General features: G+C 37.7%; 2 protein-coding genes across 3 annotated transcripts in view; one reads left to right on the forward strand and one right to left on the reverse strand.

Annotated features, from left to right (window-relative positions):
* Window positions 1–904: 904 nt before the first annotated feature.
* THAP10 (THAP domain containing 10) lies at window positions 905–3,040 on the reverse strand. The gene is given in 3 exon segments (XM_047769212.1): window positions 905–2,587; window positions 2,661–2,754; window positions 2,949–3,040. Coding segments are annotated over 3 exon segments (597 nt in total). The 3' UTR covers window positions 905–2,176.
* Window positions 2,863–26,008, forward strand: part of LRRC49 (leucine rich repeat containing 49) — a 145,357-nt gene continuing 122,211 nt past the window's right edge. The window contains exons 1-7 of one of the 2 annotated variants that reach the window (XM_047767200.1): window positions 2,863–3,201; window positions 3,839–3,895; window positions 6,426–6,513; window positions 10,394–10,591; window positions 10,925–11,027; window positions 12,688–12,891; window positions 22,740–22,806. In XM_047767200.1, the coding sequence (XP_047623156.1) occupies window positions 3,154–3,201; window positions 3,839–3,895; window positions 6,426–6,513; window positions 10,394–10,591; window positions 10,925–11,027; window positions 12,688–12,891; window positions 22,740–22,806 (765 nt within the window). In that variant the 5' untranslated portion in view covers window positions 2,863–3,153. The remainder of the gene's footprint in view (window positions 3,202–3,838; window positions 3,896–6,425; window positions 6,514–10,393; window positions 10,592–10,924; window positions 11,028–12,687; window positions 12,892–22,739; window positions 22,807–26,008) is intronic. The other variant, XM_047767201.1, reaches the window with a different exon arrangement.

A 26,008-nucleotide genomic window follows, 5' to 3' on the forward strand; every position in this document is an offset into this window, starting at 1 on the left:
TATAGCTCCCCTAGCATGGGAACTTTCACGTGCTGTGGGTGCAGCTCTAGAAGGACAAAAGACAAAAAAAAATTTAACAGCTGAAAAGTTGTTCCCTTACTAATTTCACTTATGAAACGGGAAATGCAAAGTAAACCAGCACTACACACCCTTCAAAAGGACTTAATGTGAATGACTTACAATCATTCAAGATTGTCAAGTCAAGAATACGGAATAACGTAAACTCTGTGCTGCTAGTAGTGTAAATTAGCACTATTTTAGAAAACTACTTGGTTTTATTTAGTAAAATTTAATATAACACTACATGCCAGCAATCCTAGGTATATATAATCAGAAATGTGGGCACATATGAAAAAGACTTGCAGAAGGATGTTTACAGCAGCATTATTTACAATAGCCCCCATATGGTAACAATGCAAATATCCAACAGAACAGAGTAAAAAAATTGAGTATATCATAAAATAGACCGCTATAAAATAATGAAAACAAATTACTGCTATATGCAACAATATGGATGAATCTCACAAATATAATGTTGAACAAAAAAGCTAGATGCACGAAATGCCTACAGTATGATTCCACTTATATTAAGTTCAAAAGAAAACCAATTTGGTAGTTCCTGTCGTGGTGCAGTGGTTAACGAATCCGAATAGGAACCATGAGGTTGCCGGTTCGATCCCTGGCCTTGCTCAGTGGGTTAATGATCTGGCGTTGCTGTGAGCTGTGGTGTACGTCACAGACGTGGCTCAGATCCCACATTGCTGTGACTCTAGAGTAGGCCAGCGTCTACAGCTCTGATTAGACCCCTAGCCTGGGAACCTCCATATGGTGCCAGAAGCAGCACTAGAAAAGGTAAAAAGACAAAAAAAAAAAAAAAGAAAGAAAGAAAGCAAATTTGGTTCCTTTGAAGAAGAAGGAAGGGCTGAAGCTGGGGCTTTTGAGTTGCTAGTAATTTTCTATTTCTTTGACCTAGGTAGTGGTTACACATGTTCAGTTTCTTGATTTAAGATTTGTGCACTTTCCTGTATATATATACAGCTTGGTGAGAAGGGTAACTGGTAAAAACTGAAAATTCTTCTATACTAAAAAAATTGTTCTCACAATCTCATAATCATTCCACAATATTTACTGAATTCCTTAAAACTTGCAAAATATTGTTCTAGGTACTGGCAATACAATAATGAACAAATCAGATAAGAACCCTGCTCTCATATAGCTTACACTCTAATCTAAGGACAAACATTAAGCAAACTACATAATTACTTCATGACAACTGTGATAAGCGCAACTGAAATGTATGTGGTATTGAAGCATATGAAGAATGAGAGTATATAATTAGGGGGTCAAAAGGCAAGGACTAGTTGAGTTTGGACTAGATGAGCACCTAGGTTTCCTTCAGCTCTAAAATTCTATGGCTACCACTTTATATTCAAAGCCAAAATGTCACTTACAGATCATTTGATTTATTGGTGAATTCTTTCTATCTCTAAAACTGAACACCTTTTAGATCCAGTTAACAGTCATAATTTAATCTATGTTATGGTGGTAGGGCTGAAGTTTGACTAACTCGAAGAAGGCTGGGAAGTCTTAAGATGGGAAGTGGGGAAGACAGTAGTGACCCGGTGCAAAATAAGTATAATCAATGCTTATGAATACTGGAGAAAGCAGGCAGAAGAGAGCAAGGTAGGAAAATTCAGCTCTTTAGAATGATTTAATTTAAAGGCAGCTGGTCAAGAGGAAGTTTAGGAGTGGGAAGGGGTTGTTTATCAGCATCTCTACTTCCCCCATCGTTTTGACAGTATGCTTATGTACTATACTCTACAGAAATAGTTTTAAACACCTCATTCCTTGAGATGTGCTCAAATTAAACCCTTTCTGTTAAAATCTCAGGAGCGGAGAGTGGAGGTAACTGTGAAGGATGAGAGAGAGGGAGGAAGAGAGAAGAGAGAGTGACAGGTTGGGGAAGAGGAGGTAGAAGGAATTCTAATTCCAAAGTGTCAGTGCTAAATAGACTCTTGGATATCACTGAGTAAATAGAAAACTTCGAGATGAGGTGACTTTCCCAAGATGACACTAAATGGAGGAGCCTAGCCACAGATCCGGGATGCTTTTACGACCCTCGATGTACTACTGTGAAGAAGCCCTTTACCTGTGAAGCCACAACCTTCTTCCTGGCTTAGAGGGCAGTACAGGAGGCCGGCCCCGGGGCGGCCTCGGGCTGCCTGCCTGTCTGGGGTTCTTCTCCCTTTTCGGGGCCACCCGCTCGGTCGCCTTCATCTTCCCCTTTAGGTGCAGGGGAGGACAGCCAGTGCAGGATGGGCACCGCGCCCGCCACGAGTCTCAGGCGCTGGGAGAAGCCCAAGTTCTTCTGGATCACCGAAGAGACACTGAAATAGGCTGGAGCGAAGTGGTCAGAACAATTGACAGAGCGGTCAGAGCCCCCATACCAGTCGGCGCGGCGGCCCCGCACGAAGTGGTTGCACAGCAGCCGCACGGCCCGGTCTTTGGGGAAGCGGAACAGCGACTTCCCTGACTTGGTGGTGTTGCCGCAGTGGGCGGCCACTCAGCGGGCGGGAATAGTAGCTGCCTAGGGGGCTGGGGAGCTGGGGGCCTGCGCCCTCACCTGCAGAGGCAGCGTCGGCCTCGTGTCTTCCCCTCACCTCCAGCCGCCGGAAGTGCCGAACTGCGGCCCCACCTCGGAGAGTACCAGGCTCTTGGAGATCCTCCTTCTCCTCCTCTTGCCTCCAATCCTCCCTGGAGAGTGGTCACAGGCAGAGAGATACAAATTTCGCGCGGGCCCAGCTGAGGTGGGCCGTAAAGAAGGACGGACCGGAAGTGGTGGTTGTCATAGCTACCCAGGTGGCCGGCCTTTTCCCGGTCTTATCCTCCTCTCCACATTCCTGCTCCGTTGTTATCAGGCCAGGAAAATAGAACAAGGGAGTAGTGACGTATTGGGCCCTCCAAATATAACCAGAGGCTCCAATGGGTGCACTGGCCGGTTGATTTGGTAGAGGACCAGACCGGAAATGCTAGTTTCCATGGTAACTGCTGAGCGGGTTGCCTGGGAGATGACCCCTTTCGGTCTCTTTGAATCTGTGCTGTAGCGTCACTTTTAAGGCAGATCTAACAGATCTTCTTGGACAGTCTCCTGCCATGATTCCCGGGAAATACCGCTCTGTTTCTGGCCGAGCTGCGAGCAACGTAGGTTGAGTCTTCTACTTTTCTCACATTCGTAGCGTCCTTTCTAACTGGCGTCTTTGTCCTAGGTGATGGGCTGTATTATTGGGTCCCGGACCGCTGAGTCTACTCAAGCTATTGTCTGACCGAGGCTTGAGATTCATGGACTGGACCAAGACACTTGGAGGGTATTTTATATTGTGATGGATATTCAAAGTCTTGTCTTAGATCTGGGCTTCCCAGAAGGTGGAGCTGGTCTGCTGTGAAAGGCTAGGGTTCATTTAAATTCCTTTAACTGGCCAATTATTTTTTTTTAAATTAAGAAAATAATTTATTATTAACAGGCACCCCCAACTCCTTCACCTGTCTCACTGAGGTATTTGCCTAGACTTGAAATGGCAAGTGTCAAAAGCCTGAGGTGCTAAGTAGAGGGTTAAATTGCTGCAGACATTTTGGAAAATAAACCACAGTGAAACCTTCTAATTCTTAGTCGTGATTTTATTGTTTTCAGCAAATTCCCAGAACATGATAGTTTACCACAAAAAAGAAACAAAAAGCAAGCATTCCATTTTATTCTAATTTTTGTTATATCTTTAGCTGTACTGTTTTGGGGAGGAGTGTGTGTGTATGTTAAAAGCATATTTTAATTTTTACATTGTAGGTGAATTGTGGGCTTCATCTGGTTATTCAGACATCATCGCTTCCTGAAAAAAACAAAGTAAGATTTAAGCAGATTTGTATTAAAATTGAATATAAACTGTTTTATATTCTGAACAAACAGCATGATTTAGAGTCTGAACTAGAAATTTTAAGTATATTTATTTTGATCACTAATCTAAAGCTAAATTTTATTTTCTGCCTACATAAAGCTAACTAGTGGTTACCAAAGAAGAGAAGGAAGGGGGGGAGGAGCAAATTGGGTATAGGATTAAGAGATACAAACTAGTATACATAAGATAGAAAACAAAAAGATATTTGGTATCTAGTTCAGGGAATTATAACCATTATTTTGCAGTAACTTTTAATGGAGTATCATCTATAAAAATACTTAATCACAATGTTGTACACATGAAAATAACATAATATTGTAAATAAACTATACATCAATTTAAAAATCAAACAAAACAAAACCAAAAAACCACCTCTTGTAAAAACTGAATCTTATTTCATCAATTACAAGAGGTAAGGTTTATTTTATTTTTAATTTTTTTTAATTTTTTGTCTTTTTGCCATTGCTTGGGCCGCTCCTGCGGCATATGGAGGTTCCCAGGCTAGGGGTCTAATCGGAGCTGTAGCTGCCAGCCTATGCCAGAGCCACAGCAACGCGGGATCCGAGCCGCATCTGCGACCTACACCACAGCTCACGGCAACGCCGGATCGTTAACCCACTGAGCAAGGGCAGGGATCGAACCCGCAACCTCATGGTTCCTAGTCGGATTCGTTAACCACTGCACCACGACGGGAACTCCAAGGTTTATTTTTTATTTTTTGACATGTAAGCATTTCTTGAATCAGGATCCTTCTTAAAACTGATGGCACATCATAGTTTAATTGGGAAAGTTTTTCTTTCTTAGTAGTAGGTAAAATGATGGCATGTCTTACTACTGATGGAGTCTTATAATAGATAAAATGTGATAATCTGGGGGCATATATCTAACATTCCAGAGCAAAATGATTAGCCATGGAAATATATTAGCCTAATGCTATTTGGCAGCATATGATTTAGAAGTTCATAAGATAGGAACATGAGATTCTTTTTCCCAATTTACCGTCATTATCCCTGGTATTTCCATAACTTAGGGCTTTTGATTTGATTTTTGAGATACGTATGTTTTTCTTTCCCTCCTGTCTCACCCCAGCCCTCAAATATACTCATCCATCTCCCACACGACTGTGTCTCAAAACACAATTTTTCCTTCTTTGACCAAATTGGACACCTCCAATTGGCACAGTTCAGATTGTTCCTAAAAAGTTGTTAAATAGATGTTACTGGAGGAACTCGAAAGTGAAGGGCAGAATTTACAGGTAAAAGCATGAGGAGGATAAGGAGGGGCCCAAGGAGAGTGGATGTAAGGACACCATTGGTTAGGGAGGCAGCTGTTGATTACATTATGTATCTGAAAATAAACACTTGGAAAAATAGACCATTTGATAATCTTGAGTAAACAGTAGTTAGATTAATTGAAAATATTCCTTATTGTAATTGGACAAAATGGATTTCCTCCAAAGTTTGCTGATTGATTTCACTAGACAAATCCTAGTTTACTATTATACATAATGTATTTCTAGGAACTATGTGCCTCATCCAGATTCTTTCCAAACCATTCATTTTCTCTTGAGTGGATATATATTACGAGAAAATACTTTTAGTTTATATAATTCAGGATATAATATAAATGGTATCATAATTTTTATAGTATGGGTGAGTCAGAAGCATCATAATGCTTTTAAGATATATATTTAGGATTTCTTTGTAGCTAATCATAGGAGATAATTTTGATTTTTTTTTCAGTCCTCCTATCAATTTAAAATAAATTTAGAAAATTTAGAAGGTTTAGATATACAACTTTATTATGTTATAACTGGACTCTTAAAGGAATTCTAATGATAAAAATATTATCATTATCATTGCAATTTTTCCCAAGAGAATTAATTTCTATTGCATGTGTTTTGCTGTTGCTTTTAAGAAGATGATTCTTGTAATCATTCAATTGCGGTGAGAGTTTGGAGGAATTGCAGATGCCTCAGATTGAAGCATTGTTTCATCTGACCTCATGAAACTGACTCAAATTTGTGTGTGTGGGGGGGGTAAAATACACATCACATACAATTTACCACTTTAACTATTTTAAATTGTGCAAATCAGTGGTCTAATTGGGAAAGTTTTCCAATTAAATACATTCACAATGTTGTGCAGCCATCACCACCATCTAATTCAGATTTTTTTTTTTAATCACTGGAAAGGGAGTTACCTTACCTGTAACCCAGTCACTCCCCATTCTGCCTCCCCAGCCCTCTTGGAAGCCACAAACCTGCCTTCTGTCTCTATAGATTTTACTATTCTTGATATTTCATAAACGGAGTCATACTATATGTAACTTTTTATGCCTGGCTTTCTTCACTTAGCATGATGTTTTCAAGGTTCATCCATGTTGTAACATCTATTAGTTATTATAAGTTATTTTATAGTTATATTCATTACTTACTGTAAATCTCTAAATTTTTTTTTCTTAAATAATGTTTTTTAGGTTGAATTCAGGCTAAATAAAGAAACATCATCATTCCCTGGTCGACTTTTACAACATGATCTTGAGAGAAACTACTCAAGTAGGCAAGGTATTGTCAGAGAGTATAGATAAGATATGGTTTATCTTCTTTAAGTAATATTGTTTAATAATGTTGACTCTCTAGATCCAAATAGACTTGAATTAAAATGACATTGTTCATTGGTTACCAGATTGGTTATGCACTTGTTTAAATTGGAATTGATTTTATATACACAGCATAGTAGATTGTATTGTATTTCAGTTTGGGGTGGGCTATGCACAAGAGAATGGGACAAAATCTTCCAAATAATGTCTTAGAACTAGGAAAGATAACTTATTAGTAAGGGTAAGAGTATGGGAACAAAGATCTTTAGGAAATAAGGAAGCAGTGAAAAGAATGAAAAGTCAGGAGTAGAAAAGTAACTCTTTCCCTTACTAGTACATGTAATTATAGATATTTTATATCAAAGGCCTTACATTTTCATGTGTATCACTTGAGATTTTGTTAGAAAAGCAGATTTTATTTCTTCCCTTCCCTTTGCCCCTTCCCTGTTCTGATTTTGTAGGTCTTGGGTGGGATTTGGAAATGTGCGTTTTAATAACATCTCACATGATTCTGATGGATGCGATTTGTTGACCACTCTTTGAAAAACAGCTTCATACGATCTGGTTATATTTCTGAAATGTATTTCTTAATTCAAGGAGAAATTTTCTTTAGTGCATTTGCATTGTCACTTGGTTGTTAACAACTGTGGGCTGTCTGCACTGTGTTGGGTGTTAAGCACTGTAGAAACCTTACCTACGATAACAACCCCCCCCCGCCCCGCTCCAACCAGCAGTTTGTATGAGAGGGCTGATCAGTATGGGCATTTCTATACCTCATTACTGCATGAACATGTCACAATTTTGAATATTTTGTTAGTTTTCCTTTTTTATTTCATTACTTTTGGACTTTGGTCTTGGGCCCATCTAATCTGACATGACTTTTCTCTTTCCTATATCCTGAATTCTTGTCCTGATCAATTGCTAGACATGACATCAACCTGACTATTGTCCCATAGTGCAGGAAGCATCTGTATTTTCTTTGGTTCAGTTCAGCACATATCTATCGAGGGTATACTGTGTGCCAGACACTGTATTAGGCACAGAACTATAGACATGACGCTGAAAATTCTCAAGTAGGAGTGTTTTACATTTGCATTGTGAATTTCCTTCACCTTTTGTTAATAAATCTTAGCTTTTTTTTCTAAATCTTGAGTCAAATCCTTTACAAAAGATATTCTTGAGTTAGAGGAGGAAGTTTTTAGATTTGTGGGTGTCTGGCTAGGTAGATATTTTTAAGTGGTAAGGTATTACTAGATATTTGCTAATGAGAAAGTAGTACGGAGGCACTAAATTTTGTGAACCTGAAATATGAATGAAGTCTTAGAAATAAATAATGCCACATAAAATACAAATTAATTCTTTAGGGAAAAATAAACCTATTGCTTTTCATTAACAGATTTTATTCAGTCATTCTCTGTGACACTTATACCTGATTACTTCCAAGTGTGCCATCTCCAGGCAGTTTCATGTAAAGACAGCTACACAGTGTGTAGCGGTTTTCTTACCTTTTGTACTTACTGTTTTTTTCCCCAAAGGCCCCAACTGTGGAAAAATTATAAGTAACAATTTATCCTGAAGAGTTGGGGAACCTCTATCTAATAAACTGCATCATGATCCCCAATTAGTATAAATAATTTCACATAATTTCTTATTTTTTTCTATTTTTTGAAATTAATTGAACATATGTAATAACCTGTCACTGTAAGTTAACTGATGGTGCTCTTGGTCCAAAGTAAAGGAGCTCTATGGTTAGTTAGGCTACTTAATCTAAAACTTGCCATGTGGTTTCTTTTAGGCTTTTTATATTAGTGTTAAGATAATCCCTGAATCCTTGAGATTTTGTAAGAGCCAGGGACTGCTATACAGTAAAATCTTAGTTAACCAGACCTTAATTGATTAAATCCCTTAAGAATTCTAAAATATATATAGAGAGAGGAAGAGGCAATGCTTGACTCTTTAAATCATGATAAATTATAGAAAATGTAGAACCAGGATTTTGGTTACCAAAACAATCTCAAATTTAAGGCTAAGTGAACACATCCACTCACCCATCCATCCATCCATGTATCTAGGGTGCAGTGCAGTGAAAACTCTTACCAAAAAGAGGCCATTACGCATCTAAAACACTTTGAGATCAAATTGTGAAAGAATTCATTCAGCTTTTTTCTGATTTCTGATTCTCTTTTTTTAACAGAAATAATATATATGCAGCATGAAACATTCCACATCTATATGTGGGTGTTTGATACACACATATATGTATATGTTTGGGTGTTTGTATATCCACATAAATATGTAGATATTTCAACTGCAGATCACTTTGTTTGCCAGTCATTTAGAGGATCTTGTTTGTGGATTTTAAGGCCTTTCTATCAAATGATTCTCATCTCTTGCTGTTTATTGTAAGATGTATGTCATACTGACTGTGATAGTAAGCCCATCATGGGGATAGTGGTTATGACTTCTGGGTATAATAAGGGCTGAAAAGCATGAGGATGAAATTCCTTTATTCACTGAATGTAAGTGAAATTTACTCTTTGATTATTGCTCTACATCCCAAGTCTTATTAAATTTAAATCTGCCTTCTAAATTGAGGATGACTTGAAACCTTAACAAAATAATTTAAAAAACCTAATTCTGATGCTAATAAGAGAAATCAAGGTTGTCTATTGTTTGGAGTTTTTCCTTTATCATCTTTAGCTGGCCAGTCAATCCTTAATGAGTTAATCCTTACACTATTTTTTTTTTTTAACCATCCATAGCCATCTAATTTTGATTTCCCTATCAGTTTACTGAATTGCTGTTCTTTGGTATCTTGCTAGCAACTGCAATGTCAAAAAGACCAGTTCACATTTATGAACATGATGTCATTCTGAATGCTTATACTTGGGAACATCATTATTAGTTATCTTGATATTTCATAATGATCAGAAAAGTGGGATGTGAGCACTGTTGATTTTGTTCAGGAGGCTAGGTTGTGATACTTTGGTTTTTATCTTGCTCACCTGAAAAAGTTAGCAAATACCATTGCTTTACTGATCTTTAATATGATGTACATGGAACTTAATTTTAAGATGGTCTCCCAAAGAGTATACTAGCTTCTAGATTTGGGCTCATTGCCTTATTGGTCACATTAGGCAGCAAAATTCTGTGGTAGCTTAGATGCTGTTTTTCTGCTTATCTCTCTCCTGAACATCTATTTCTTCTTTCAGGAAATTTTCTCTTTGTAGAAGAAAATACAGTTGCTTTCCTCTGTATTTCCTCTGAGACCTATTGCTCAAGTCTTACCTCATTTCTGGAACCTTCTAGCATCTTTTATTAGGTAGTGTATATTATTCTAGGTCTTTAGAATATATCTTAATATCCACCTCCCCCAAAACTCACCTGTAACTATCTTTCTTTAAAGTGAAAAATAACAGACATGTTTATGTGTGAGTATATAAATAGGTATTATTTTTCATTCTGCATTTTGTGCATGTTGTTCTGTACAGTTTATTAATTTTATTAATTAATGTGTTTGCCCACTAGTTTATTAATTTCATGTGTTTGCCCACTAGATTGAAAGCTACTTAATGGCAGTGCCAGCTTTTAACCAACAGCCTCTAAACCTCTTAGGAGTGTCATATACCTTGTGGATCCTAACTATAAGCCTGACTACAAGGGTATAAGATTTATTGACATCCACTTTGAGCTCTGCAGTATTCTCTCCTAATAGTAGCTGAACACACAAAGACAAAGAGATGATACGAGGTTTACATTTGCTATCCAAAACTATTTTCTCTATATTTCCTGTAGCAAAGTTATGTGTTGTGTAGCTTTGTGATAAATTTTTTGATATTTTGAAGGAGATGGAAGAGTAATAAGCCCTTCGCCTCGTAATAAATCATCCTGCATCTCATCCACAACAAATATGACAGAACTATATGGGCTGGAAATGAAAACTACCACGAACTCCTTATCAGCATTTGGAGATTCTTCCATTCAGACACCTTCAAAGTCCAGAATCCGGCAGGGCTGTCATAGTGCTGGCCCAAATGTATCTGGTAATGAGGGACTGTTGTAAGAGAATTAAAACTTAGTACTAGGAATCAAGATTATAAAGGGATAAAGCTAGCACTAGAGTAGTTCAGTACTTTCATCCAGTCTATAAGGCAAAGGAGAAATTATTTGCCATGCACAGAACACATAATTTAGGTTTAAAGAGGAAAGAAATAAGCTCAGGTTCAGTAGCTAATTTCAAATATAGAGATCTGTGGAAGCTATATTTTCTAGAAGGGATATTTGTAGGTGCCAGAGTTCTCCAAATATAAGGTGACTTATGTTTCAAGATTTTACAGGTTTTTTTAATCAAGTAATTTGTATATTGTTTTCAATAGGTGACCATATTAATTTGGTGAGCTCCTCAATGCCATCATTTCCCATTCTCCAACGGTCTTCTGAAGAGAAAATTCTTTATTCAGACAGGTTGACTCTAGAAAGGTAAAGACAACTTGTTATTTTTTGTGCTAGATAATATATAGACATGGTACAAGATTTGAAATGTACAAAAATCTCTCTCAATCTTCCTATTTCTTAGCTATCCAGTTCTTCTACTTAGGTATAATCACTGTTACCATTTTAAAATTTACCCTTCCAGGGGTATGTGGAGAAATTTTATGCCTATTTAATGTAAAAAAGCTTGATTATACTCTAAAAGAGTACTATAGCAATTCTAAAATATGACATTGATAAAAATGAATTTCAGGATAGAAAAAAACCTTCAAAATATAGTCCTTACATGGGCTGCTGGGTCCTATCCAGTTGAATTCTCTGTGATCTTATTGGCCTCACCTTCTCCTAATCTCTCCTTCACTCACCCTGTTACAGCCATACCTGCCTCCTTGCTGCTCCTGGAATACACCAAGCATGCTTGAACCTCAGAGTTTCTGCATTTGATGTTCCCTCTGCCTGGAATGCTGTTCCACCACATATCTGTAGGCTCACTCTCTTATCTCCTTCAGGTCTTTACTTGAATGTCATCACATAACAGACAGCCTTCCTGACCATCTTCTCCAAAGCTGTAACTCCTTCAACCCTGACAGCCCTCGGCTCTTTTCTCTGCTTTATTTTTCTTCTTAGCACTTATTATCCTCTAATATTAAATGTTTGACTTAGCAAGTTTATTGTTTGGCTCCTCCTACTAGAATAGAAGCTCTATAGACAATGGGAGTTTTGTTCAGTTCTGTATCCCTAAACTAGGACAGAGCCTATGACATAATAAACTCTTGAAAAAATTTGAATGGATAGGTATATTTAGGACTTGATCCCCATCTTTAAATCTAGGAAAGTATCTGCAGTAGAATGGTGAATGAAGGATTTCAACCTTACCATCGCACTGTAACCAACAGAGAACTGTCTTTGCTGTGCATGCCTTTAGCTTAGCAGTGCACATCTAACTACAAATGGTTAAGCCAACTTCTTAGCTTTGCAGTGCCTGAGAAGTCTTTATATTAATGGACTGTTGGCAGATATATTTCTCTGGTTATATAACATGGTTCTTTGAATCCCTCAACCTCTATCATAGAAGACAATTACATGGAGTATTTTCTGATATTAATTTTATTTGAAATAATTAATATTGGAGATTTTTTTAATATCATGAGAGCTTAGACTTGATTTTTTTGGTCTTTTTTTTGTGTGTTTTGTCTTTTTAGGGCCGCACCCATGGCATATGGAGTTTCCCAAGCTAGGGGTCTAATTGGAGCTGCAGCTGCCAGCCTACACCACAACCCCAGCAACGTCGGATCTGAGCCCCATCTGTGACATATACCACAGCTCATGGCAATGCCTGATCCTTAACCCACTGAGCAAGGCCAGGGATTCAACCTGCGTTCTCATGGATGCTAGTCAGATTTATTTCTGCTGAACCACTACGGGAACTGTGACTTAATTTTAATAATTACCCTTGCCAAAGTATGTTGGCCTTTATATGAGTGATTTACACTTAGATCTAGAATGCTTAGTTCATGGAGGCAAGAAGTGGTTCTATTTATCTTTTTCTCCTCATAGTATGGGAGCACAAAGATCCTACTATTAATGTTTGTAAGAGGAGGCAGGCTACCAAATCAGAACCTGACTAACTTCAGAAAATATTTTCTAGGCAAAAGCTGACTGTATGTCCTATCATCGATGGGGAAGAACACCTTCGTTTGTTGAACTTCCAACACAATTTTATAACTCGGATCCAAAATATTTCTAATCTACAGAGGCTAATATTCTTGGATTTATATGATAACCAGATTGAAGAAATTAGTGGCCTTTCTACTCTGAGATCCCTCCGAGTCCTTCTATTGGGAAAAAACAGGTAATCTCTGTGGATGGTTTTTGTTTGTTATACTTAGGACAGTGTTGAGTTCTATAGTGTTTAGATGGCAACTCAAAATTGAATAATACTTAAGAATCTAATAGACTAAAATTTTTGAATGATTACTCAAATGGATTAAGATTCAATCAAGGAGTTCCCTGGTGCCCTAGTGGTTAAGGACTTGGCGTTTTCCCTGCTGTAGCTCTGGTTGCTGTTGTGGCTTATGTTCGATCTCTGGTCCAGGAACTTTGCTGTGCCACAAGTGTGGCCAAAAATAAAGATTCAATCATAATTTGTTCTATGATTCAGTCTGACAGTCAAACCAATTGACATTTATTGTGTATTTTATTATTTCCATTGTTTTCCAGTGCCATATTTTAAAATTTTTTTAAATTTTATTTTGTTGTCTTTTTGTATTTTTTTGGGGGCTGCTCCCACAGCATATGGAGGTTCCCAGGCTAGGCGTCCAATCAGAGCTGTTGCTGCCAGCCTACACCAGAGCCCCAGCAACGCCAGATCCCAGCTGTGTCTGTGACCTATATCACAGCTCACAGCAACACTGGATCTTTAACCCACTGAGTGAGGCCAGGGTTCGAACCTGCAACTGCATGGTTCCTAGTCGGATTTATTTCTGCTGCGCCAAGATGGGAACTCCATCCAGTGCCATATCTTATATGGAAGTTAATAGCAGACTTTGGCCTTTATGTTTTCTAGACTATATTTTAAACATGTGTAATCACATTAACCTATATGTTTTACTTGTGATTCTCTTGGTTCTCAACTAAGGGTAGACTTTTTTTGTTTTGTTTTGTTTTTGCTATTTTAGGGCCATACCTGTGATATATGGAGGTTCCCAGGCTAGGGATCAAACTGGAGCCACAACTGCCGGCCTCTGCCACAGCCATAGCAACACGAGATCTTAACTGCATCTGCGACCTACGCTACAGTTCATGGCAATGCCAGATCCTTAACCCATTGAGCAAGGCCAGGGATCGAACCCACATCCTCATGGATCCCAGCTGGGTTCATTAACTGCTGAGCCATGAGGGGAACATCTAAGAGTAGACATTTGATACCATGTGACTGTGAAATTGTGGTCAGCTGTCTATATCTAGTTTCTCATCCATGATTCAACCAACTAAGGATTGAGAATATTTGAAAAAAATATTTCAGGAAGTTCCAAAAAGCAAAATTCGAATTTGCCATGCTCATAGAAACTACTTGTATAGCATTTACATTGTAGTACGTATTATGAGTAGTCTAGAGATGATTTAAAGTCTATATATACTCTGCTGTTTCACACAAATGACTTGAGCATCTACAGATTTTGATATCCATGGGGATCCAGGAACCAATACTTGGCTGATACTCAGTGACAACGATACTAATTTATTCTTGTTCAGATGGTATTTCATATGTATTTAATATTACATCTTGTATGAACTTCCCCTTGTATGTGCCTTCTGTAAGGCACTATTTTTTAGGGCAGCCACACAATTTCTGATTGATTTCCTTGAGACTTGTTTGGGTCTTTTCTCATCATTCTGTTTTACTGAATAGTTTTTATAATGCCTACAAAGAAGGGCTGTTTAGCAAGATCCAAAAATGATTTTTACGGAGTTCCCGTTGTGATGCAGCGGAAACAAATCAGACAGGAACCATGAGGTTGCAGGTTCAATCCCTGGCCTTGCTCAATGGGTTAAGGATCTGGTGTTGCTGTAAGCTGTGGCGTAGGTCATAGACGCAGCTCGGATCTGGCATTGCTGTGGCTGTGGTGTAGGCCGGAGGCTACAGCTCCAATTAGACCCCTAGCCTGGGAACCTCCATATGCTGCGGGTGTGGCCCTAAAAAGAGAAAAGACAGAAAAAAAAGATTTTTATATTATCACGAAGTTTAGATACAGTGTTATACCCAAGTTTGGTTTCTCTCCTTCCTATTCTCCCTTCTCTCCACCCCAGCATGGACCTTGAATTACCTCTTTTTTTTTTTTTTTTGGTCTTTTTTAGGGCCATATCCGTGGCATATGGAGGTTCTCAGGCTAGGGGTTGAATTGGAGCTCTAGCCACTGGCCTAAGCCACAGCAACACCAGGTCTGAGCCGTATCTGTGACCTATACCACAGCTGACGGCAGCGCCAGATCCTTAACCCACTGAGCAAGGCCAGGGATCAAACCTGCATCCTCATGGATACTAGTCACATTCATTTCCACTGAGCCAGGATAGGAACTCCTTAAATTACCTCTTTATTCTCACTGTCCAATGGTAACATAAGATCCCTTTTCCAGGATCATGTCCCAGAATTCTCGGGGCTTATGTTTGTTCTCTTTGGTTTCTTGAAAGTTCCCATCAATGTGGTTTATCACTTATAGTTGATTCAAGTGTTAAATTAAGCATTATGGTAGCATAGAGGCATTTAGGGGAATTATAGGATCAAGAGTATTAGAGTTGCAAGATAAATAGTTTTTTTGTTTTTGTTTTCTTTATTCCATTTATTCTGATTTGTTTGTCTAGCTTCTCTTTGTTCTTTAGCGTCATGGTTTTTAGGCCCTGATTTTAGTCCTTGAGTACATAGTTTTTTGTTTTTGTTTTCTTCCAGTTTTCATTGAGATATAATTGACATACAACATTGTATAAGTTTAAGATGTGCAGTATAATTATTTGACTTACATACATCATGAAATGATTATCAAAATAAGTTTAGTGACTATCCATCATCATTCATATAGATACAAAATTAAAGAAATACAAACAGAATTTTTTCTTGTAGTGAGAACTCTTAGGATTTATTTTCTTAACAAATTTCATATATGACATACAGTAGTGTTAATTATATTTATCATGTGGTACATTCCATCCCTAGTACTTTATCTTATAACTGGAAGTTTGTACCTTTGACTGCCTTGAGTCTCCCCACTCCCCCCTTACCTGTCTTCTTTGATGACCACAAATACAACCTCCTTTTCTATAAGTTTGTTTGTTTTGAAGTATAACTGACCTTCAACACTATGTTAGCTTCTGTTATGCAGCATAGTGATTTGATATTTCTGTGTTTCAAAATGATCACCACAATAAGTACAGTTATGATATGTCACCATATAAATGTATTATATAATTATTGACTATATTTCTCACACTATACATTTCCTACCCATGAGTCATTTATTTTGCAACTGGAAGTTTATGCTTCTTTTTTTTTTTATTTTTTTATTTTCCCACTGTACAGCAAGGGGGTCAGGTTATCCTTACATGTATACATTACAATTACATTTTTCCCCCAGCCTTTCTTCTGTTGCAACATGAGTATCTAGACAAAGTTCTCAATGCTATTCAGCAGGATCTCCTTGTAAATCTATTCTAAGTTGTGTCTGATAAGCCCAAGCTCCTGATCCCTCCCACTCCCTCTCCCTCCCCCTCCCATCAGGCAGCCACAAGTCTCTTCTCCAAGTCCATGATTTTCTTTTCTGTAGAGATGTTCATTTGTGCTGGATATTAGATTCCAGTTATAAGTGATATCATATGGTATTTGTCTTTGTCTTTCTGGCTCATTTCACTCAGTATGAGATTCTCTAGCTCCATCCATGTTGCTGCAAATGGCATGATGTCATTCTTTTTTATGGCTGAGTAGTATTCCATTGTGTATATATACCACATCTTCCGAATCCAATCCTCTGTCGATGGACATTTGGGTTGTTTCCATGTCTTGGCTATTGTGACTAGGGCTGCAATGAACATGCGGGTGCATGTGTCTCTTTTAAGTAGAATTTTGTCCAGATAGATGCCCAAGAGTGGGATTGCGGGTTCATATGGAAGTTCTATGTATGGATTTCTAAGGTATCTCCAAACTGTTCTCCATAGTGGCTGTACCAGTTTACATTCCCACCAGCAGTGCAGGAGGGTTCCCCTTTCTCTACAGCCCCTCCAGCACTTGTTATTTGTGGACTTATGAATGATGGCCATTCTGACTGGTGTGAGGTGGTATCTCATGGTAGTTTTGATTTGCATTTCTCTTATGATCAGCAATGTTGAGCATTTTCTCATGTGTTAGCTGGCCATCTGTATATCTTCCTTGGAGAAATGTCTATTCAGGTCTTTTGCCCATTTTTCCATTGATTGATTGGCTTTTTTGCTGTTGGGTTGTATAAGTTGTTTATATATTCTAGAGATTAAGCCCTTGTCGGTGGCATCATTTGAAACTATTTTCTCCCATTCTGAAAGTTGTCTTTTTGTTTTCTTTTGGGTTTCCTTTGCTGTGCAAAAGCTTTTCCGTTTGATGAGGTCCCATGGGTTTATTTTTGCTCTAATTTCTATTGCTTTGGGAGACTGAGCTGAGAAAATATTCATGATGTTGATGTCAGAGAGTGTTTTGCCTATGTTGTCTTCCAGGAGTTTGATGGTGTCTTTTCTTATATTTAAGTCTTTCAGCCATTTGGAGTTTATTTTTGTGCATGGTGTGAGGGTGTGTTCTGGTTTCATTGCTTTGCATGCAGCTGTCCAGGTTTCCCAGCAATGTTTGCTGAATAGAGAAGTTTATGCTTCTTAATCTCCCTCACCTACTTCTTTCTCCCCCACCATTTCCCTTCTGGCAACTACCTGTTTGTTCTCTTTATCTATAACTGTTTTTGTTTTGTTGTATTTCTTCATTTGTTTTGCCTTTTAATTTCCACGTATAAGTGAAATCTCTGTCTGATTTGTTGCACCTATTGTAATACCCTCTAGGTCTATCCATGTTACTGAAAATGGCAAAATTTCATTCTTTTTATGGTTGAGTAATAATCCATTGTGTATATATTCATGTCTTTTTTATCCATTCATCTATTGATGGGCACTTGAATTGCATGCATATCTTAGCTATTGTAAGTAAGGCTGCAGTGAGCATAGCAGTGCATCTATCTTTTCAATTGTGTTTTTGCTTTCTTCAGATATATAGCCAGGAGTGGAATTACTGGATCATATAGTAGTTCCACTTTTAATTTTTTGAGGAACTTTTATAATGTTTTCCAAAGTGGCTACACCAGTTTACATTCCCACTAACAGTGCACGAGAGCTCCCTTTTTCCCCCCACATTCCTGCTTCTTTGTTTCAGCTTCTCTGGCTTCTTGGAAATAACCTTTTACATTCTTAACAATTTTTTATTTTATTTGTTTTTGTTAAGGCTGCACCTGTGGCATATGGAAGTTCCTGGGCTAGTGGTTGCATCGGAGCTACAGCTGCTGGCCTACATCACAGCCACAGCAATGCAGGATCCAAGCCACATCTGTGACCTACACCACAGTTCATGGCAACGCCGGATCCTTAACCCTCAGAGCGAAGCCAAGGATTGAACCCAAAACCTCATGGTTACTAGTCAGGTTCGTTAACCATTGAGCCACGATGGAAACTCATATTTTATTTATTTATTTATTCATGTTTTTTTTTTTTTTTTAGGGCTGTACCCACAGCACATGAAGGTTTCCAGTCTAGGGGTCCTATCGCAGCTGTAGACACAGAAACACCAGGTCTGAGGTGCATCTGCGACCTATACCACAGCTCATGACAATGCTGGATCCTTAACCCACTGAGCGAGGCCAAGGATTGAGGCCAAGTCCTCATGCATGCTAGTCGGGTTCATTAACCACTGAGCCACAGTGGGAACTCCCTTATTTTATTTTATTTTTTAAATAATTTGTGCCTTGAAGACACTAGTCTGTCTTTGTCTTCCTACCCATCCATCTTTTTGTTTGTTTGCTTTTGTTCATATTTTACTTTGCCTTTCACCTAAAATAGCTGCTTGACAGTTATAGAACTGTTAGTGTTCTTGAAAAGAAAAGATGGAAGATTACATTTCATTCTTCCAAATTGCATATTTCTGACATATCAGAACAATACAAATCCGATCCCTAAAACATATGCCTGCTGCTCTCCAGCCAGCTGACTTTGTCATCACAAGGGGCCTGTGAGCCTTGAAGATACAAATCTATACTGAAGCAGTACTTTGGTGAAGATAGGCAATCCTGGCTGAGGGATGCTAAAAAAGAGAGAAACACATCTGCCACACTGTCTCTTCATGTTTGTCTTGGATGACTTCTTGCCCCCTGCTGGTTAAATCTAGAAAGTATCTTCTCTCCCACATTGCAAAGTACTGTACTGTCTTTCAGTCCAAGGCAATGGAACCACATATTGAAAAGTCCAGTGCAACCATATGCCTTTGAATTCAAGCAGAGCCAACAAATTTCTTCCCCAAAGCTAGGAAGACCATGCTCAGATTCCGTATGTGAAATTTACATTGCTACAAAAGATCTCCCAACACTCTCTATGACTTTGCTATTGAAGTTCTTGACATCTAACTCTTCTGCTTTCTATATCCCTAAATCCTTGTAAGATCTTCTGCTATGCTGATGATCACAGGCTAATAAATAAAACTTCTCTGGATTTTCTTCTTATCACCCAGGACTATAGATAACAGAATTCTCTACCAGACCTGGGATTCCATATTTCTTTCCTTTTGATTTCTTAAAGGTTCCCACTTAAGGATTTGTCTCTGACACCTGAAAAGCCTATCCTTTATACAGATCCTACAGCGGGGTCCTTATTCTGGCATCAGTCACATAATGCAGCTGCAGAGACAAGATGTGGTGTATCCCCAGAGATCTGTAGCTGCTGAGGTGATGAGTGAGCCTTGTCTTTGTCTAGTTCAGTTCTGTTTAATGGGAGAACTTTTTCAATAAAATCTTTCAGGTCATTGTTTTCAGTGTAAAAATCCTCAATTATTTAAGAACTGATTAGGATTCTTCAGATTCCTAACATCAGTACTTAGTCTAGCCAGTAGCTTCCTATGTCAATTGATGCCTTCATTTGCTTCTGAATTCTTTAGAATTGGATTTGTTTTTATGTTACTTTAGGAGCCAGGGGTAGGGAAAGAATCTATGGCTAAGGCAGTTTATGAGAGTGAGATAGCAAGATGTTTTACTGGCCTTGGGTTTAACTGAGTGACTTATTTATTTTTATTCCTGTTCACTTGGGAAATCAGAATCTGAAGTGAGAGTCATAAAGCCATTGTATGTTAAAGCTAAGAAAATGCTTGAAGTCACAACAGATAGGAACTGTATTACTGGATAGCTTAACCATATATGTGGCCCTGGTGGAATGCTGTGAGAAGACATAGCACACCAGAAGGCTTCTGTGATTGAAGTGTCTTAAAGGTGCCAGAGTTTCTGATAAATACGAAACAGATTTCATTGATCCTCCAAATCAAGGACCTTGGGCTGAGACAGTCTCCATCCTTTGTGTATCATTTAAAACATGTTAAAAATATAGGAGTTCCCGTCGTGGCGCAGTGGTTAACGAATCCGACTAGGAACCATGAGGTTGCGGGTTCGGTCCCTGCCCTTGCTCAGTGGGTTAACGATCCGGCAACATGTAGTGTTGCCGTGAGTTGTGGTGTAGGTTGCAGACGCGGCTCGGATCCTGCATTGCTGTGGCTCTGGCCTAGGCCGTAGGCCGGTGGCTGCAGCTCCGATTCGACCTCTAGCCTGGGAACCTCTATATGCTGCGGGAGCGGCCCAAGAAATAGCAAAAAAATATATATATATAAAATTCTCAGACCAATAGATAGTAATTACAGGTCAAAGTTTTAATTAACTCAATAGTGAGGGAACCAGTAGGATGACAAAGCTGGTTCAAAGGAGGATAAGAGAAACTGACATAGAATCAATGAAAAATAATGCTGGAATAAGATTGTTATAAAGCAGGTTAATATCCTACAAAGCACTGAAATCATAACCCTCTATGTTATCCTTTATCAGACAGAAACAAACTACATTCCTATTTGGCAAAAATTATCATTACATCTTATTAGTTTTCTATAAGTTAATATAATTTTACAGAGTTTGAGCACTTCAGTTGTAAATAGTCAGATGACCCTTAGGTAGGCTTGTTGGCGGTGCTGTGATAAAAGGAAAGGACATGTTGTCATCCCTTTGTTATATTTCTAAGTTTTGGTTATCAACACTGAGTAAACCATTCTATACTCCTATATTACAGTTTTACAAAATTAATTTTTATTCCAAGTGTTTTTCACTTGAATATTTATGTATTTTATTATTTATGTCTTCTCTTGTCATTAAATGTTTTTTAAAAATATTTTTAAGAGCTACATAATATATATGGATATATGTAATAATTTACTTATTTCCTTTTTGTTAGATTTATATTGTTTCCTTTGTGTGTGTATTGTGATGAATATCCTTGTTCATAAATCTTTGTCTCCATATCAGATTATTTCCTCAGACTAGTCTTTAGTATAAAGCTTATATTAGGGGGGATTTGAGATTTGATAAGAAAGAATGTCTGTATTTTAGGATACTTGTCAGAATGTGATTCTAGTTTCAGCATTGTCAGCACCATCCAAGAACTTGTTAGAAATGCAAATTTTTGGACCCTATTCCAAAAACTCGGTGATTTGTGTTTTAGCAAGCCCTCCGAATGATTCTGACATAGACAAAAGTTTGAGAACTACTATTTTAGAGAATGTGAGCGTGGGATTATAAAAGAATTGAATAAAAGTCTTCTCTAATAGCTATGAGGTCAAGTTACAGTTAGAAAGCATCACTCTGTCCTAAGTCATATTATTAGGGTACTTCTAATTTTCTCCAATTGTTCTAGGAGCAAAGTAGACAGAGGAGTAATTTTGTTCAAAGTTTTGTCTGTTTTACCATGTGGTTCGGCTGCCATTATGATTATTCTTTTTATTATTAATATTCACTATTATTATTCTCTCTTTGGAATTCCCATCATGTCTCAGTGGTTAATGAACCCAACTAGTAATCATGAGGTTGCGGGTTCGATCCTTGGCCTCGCTCAGTGGGTTAAGGATCCAGCATTGCTGTGAACTGTGGTGTAGGTCGCAGATGTGGCTTGAATCCTGTGTTGCTGTGGCTGTGATGTAGGTGACAAATTCATAAATCACCTGTTATGAAAAGCCTTGTACATAAAACTCATTTAGTCCATATGTTCATTCCTTGATTAAACAAATATTTATTGGGTGCCAGGCATTATCATGAGTGCTGGGGATAAAGCAGAGGACATGTCAAAGTTTCTATTGTCTTGAAGTTCACATTTTGGTTTGAGGAATAAGGTCATAAAAAAAGTATCCACATAAATAATAAAATTTTAGGCATGGATAAATGCAGTGAAGGCCATTAAAACAGGGGAAGGAGAGCGTGATGGAGACAGGGAGGAGGAGCTATTTTTGATAGGGTCATCTGAAAATGCTGATCTATGAAGATATTAGAGCTGAGACTTGAATAATGTGAAGGAGTGAGCCATTTGAAATTCTGGGGGAAGAATATGAAAGAAGAAGGAACAGCAAGGGGTAAACACCCCGAGGCAGAAATGAATTGTCTAGTTAGAGACAGCGAGAAAGCCCTTATGACTGGAGCAGAGTGAGTGGGTGAGCCTGAGCCATGGTAGGAGATAGGGTGGAAGAAGTCAGCAGCCAGCTAGGTGAGGGCCTTGGACTGAGGTAAGAAGTTTAGACTATATTCTGAAAGTGAAGGGAATTCCCTTGAATAAATGCCTTGTGCTACAATTCTTAGAAGTAGAATGGCTTTTTAATAGAGATAGGACTTTTAATCTGTCTTTGGGACATTTCCCCCAGTGGGATGCCATCTTTAACATTATAATTAAATCAGTGGAAAAATATTTTTAAATATGTATAATTATATAAAATCTCCCTACCCACCTTTCTGTGTCTATTTATCTCTGTCAATCTGGAGAGAAAGAATACATTAAAGTGAATTATGCCATTGCGTGTTTTGATTTACAATAAATGTGATGCATCTTTATTTCCACTCTACTTATTCTGGTTTTCAGAATCAAGAAAATTTCAAATCTGGAGAATCTAAAAAGCTTAGATGTCTTAGACCTTCATGGAAATCAGGTATTGTTAAACCCCTTTCATTCTTTCTTTTTTGACAAAAGTCTAGGAAATTTGGTATAAAGGTTTTAAGAATTAAACCTTTGTTGAATTTTTTAAGAGTTCCTTTCCTGAGTCACTGAAATTAGGTGTGATATTAAGGTATTAAACCCATCATCTAAGATATGGTATTTTTCAGCAGCAAATGACAGATAAAACCTATAAAACATTTAGAATTCTTATATTTATGACAATTTTGTTTCTTATTTACTTTTATTAATTTATAGCCAACCTCAACCCAAGAATTAAAATGTTGCTAATGATTTTCTTCTACTTAAGTATTCCTTCTTTATTCCAAGATATCAATATTCTGTATTTCCCATGTATCATTCCTTTGTGGGTGTTTTTAGTTGGTTTTATCACACATATGTGTGTCTAAATAAAATATTGTTTAGTAGTATTGTCTTTTAATTTTAAAAAGATGTCAAGCTATATATTGTCATTGAGTATTGCTTTTTGGATACAATATTATGTTACTGAGATTCTCCTATTTCGACTATGTAGCTTTAGTTTATTTATCTTTATTGTATGTTCCATGTTTTGCTTATACAAAAACCTTTTTCTCCATTTTATTTTTGAAATACATTTGGGTTGACTCCTTTTTGGTTGTTTTTTGTTTTGTTTCCTACTAGGGTAGTATTTCTAGGAACATTCTTGTACATGTTTATTCCATACATCATATGTACTTTAAGGTATATATCTAGGAGCAAAACTGATGGGCCACAGGTTATTTAAACGTCTAACTTTCAAAGGTAATGCCAAATTGTTCACAAAGTGATTGTACTAGTTTATATTCCCACCAGTAACACATAATAGATCCTGTTGCTTCATATCCTTTTCAACATTTGGAATTGTCAGACTTTTTTTTTTTTTTTCCCTAGCATCTGGGTTTTTTTGGCAATCCTTGGCATTCCTTTGCTTGTAGATACATCCTTCGGCTTCCATTGTCACATGGCCTTGTCCCTATGTCTCTTTGTTTCCATATGGCATTCTCCTCTGTGTGTTAGTGTCCAGTTTTCCCTCTTCTTATGAAGCTATCAGTCATAATGGATTAGGACACATCTTTTTCTTTGTCTTTTTAGGGCCACATCCATGGCACATGGAGGTTCCCAGGCTAGGGGTCGAATCAGAGCTGTAGCCACTGGCCTACACCATAGCCATAGCAACACCAGGTCTGAGCCTGTGACCTACACTGTAGTTCACGGCAACGCTGGATCCTTAACCCTCTGAGCGAGGCCAGGGGTCAAACCTGTGTCCTCATGGATACTAGTCAGATTCGTTTCCACTGAGCCACGACAGGAGCTCCCTTGTCAAACTTCTTAATGTTTGCCAGTTGAATTGGTATGAAGTGGTGTCTCCTTATGGTTTTGATTTATATATCCCTGATTACTATGTAATCTGGGATCATTATTCTCTTTGATCAACTTGTCTTCCTGTATATTTGTCTTAATTTCTCTGGTTTGTTGTGTTCTCCCTCCTTATTCTTCTCTCTCAGAGCATCCTGGCTATTTTTTAAGCCCTTTGCTCTTAAATTTTAGTCCTTGCAATGTGAGTACCTATTCATGAGTAGTTACATGGGCTACATACTCATGCAGAAGGTAAAACCTCACCTGAGGTGGTAAGTGTACATTGTGGGATGATCCGGGAGGCCCTGCCTATTGAACAAGCTCTCCCACTTGCAGTCGGGCAGGCATAAACCTCATTGTTATCTCTCTAGGCCTTCTAATAGCTCTTAGTCATAATGGCTTTGTTGAAAAGCAAATGTAATTAATAGGCCACATCTGCTAGGTTCAAATCTCATCCCAGCTCCATCTCTATGTCTACCTCTGGATGCACACAGAAGGAGGAGTGTTGTTGGCCCAGGAATTATCCGGCTCTACATGCTGGTTAGTGTCACTCTAGTAGAGGAATAGTTACCCAGTTAGTTAGATGGTGGCGGAAGGGGAAGAAGAATTAAAGTGTTAATAGTAAGAGATTATGTACAAAAACACTGAGACTAAAAACAGTATGTTAAATATTTTTTACTGCTAGAGAATTTAGCACATGATGAGGGATAGTGAGACATGAGGCAAGAGATGTAGGAATAGGGCCAGATTACGGAGGGCTCTGAATGGCATACTAAGGAACGGCTATTTTATCTTTGTGTAGCCCACTGTTTTAAATCTGTTGATAATTATAAGAAACCTTTTGTGTTAGTGATAGTTTTTCTAAAGTTAAAATGTATATATGAGAAATAAGCATTTATGTGGTTTTTATATTATAGTGTATCTCTAATAATTCATAGGCATTACCCAAGATCTATGAGAGAAATTGGTAAATGAATCACATTACTTCATCTATATATTACGTGTAGAGATTATTTACCAACCATTATGTTGACGAAAAATGCTTCATTCCTTTTTAGCTGACCTGTGTTATGTGTCTTATAACTTTAGCGTAAGTTTGTAATATTCTGTGTATTAAGATTAAACATTTGTACCACACAAATTATTCAAGGTTCTGTAACTATAAGAGAGACATTTTAAGTGAAAATCTGAGCCTGGTTTTAAAATACTTAAATCCAATAACTAGAAATTTGGAGTATTTCAAAGTAAAAGACAGTCTTAGTAACTAAGAAGTCAGAATATATAGTATTCAAGATGAAACAATGTACAACTCTAAAAAAAAAAACTAAAAGAAAATTAAGTATCAGTTAAAAAACTAAAAGAAAATTAAGTGTTTTTTTTGTGTTTTGAATTTATTTCCATTGGAAATAAAAATGATACTTGGTGTACATTGTGAAATGAAATATAATTGGTTTGCGAATGTGAAAACATTCGGAGGAATAGTAATAGTGTGTAAGAAGCAGACTGGGGAATGAAAAGAACTGGGGGAAGGTGAAACCAGAGACAGAACAGCTGAGACTAATTCACTAATTTTGGTGAGAAGTGATGGCAACTTAAAGTAGTAGCAATAGGAATATAACAGAGGGGCAGTTGGAGAAATATTTAAAAAGTAGAAACATCAAGATTTAGCAATTGATTATATGTGAGTAGGAAGAATACAGAGAAATATGGGAGGTTGACTCTCAATTTATGACCTAGATCTTTTTTTTTAATCTACCAGAAAATGTTTTCTTGGTAAATGCTTGCTTTAACATGGACACAAAGTGCTTCAAGAAGAATCT

This window comes from Phacochoerus africanus, chromosome 2 (assembly GCF_016906955.1).
Source record: "Phacochoerus africanus isolate WHEZ1 chromosome 2, ROS_Pafr_v1, whole genome shotgun sequence".
Taxonomy (NCBI): Eukaryota; Metazoa; Chordata; class Mammalia; order Artiodactyla; family Suidae; genus Phacochoerus; species Phacochoerus africanus.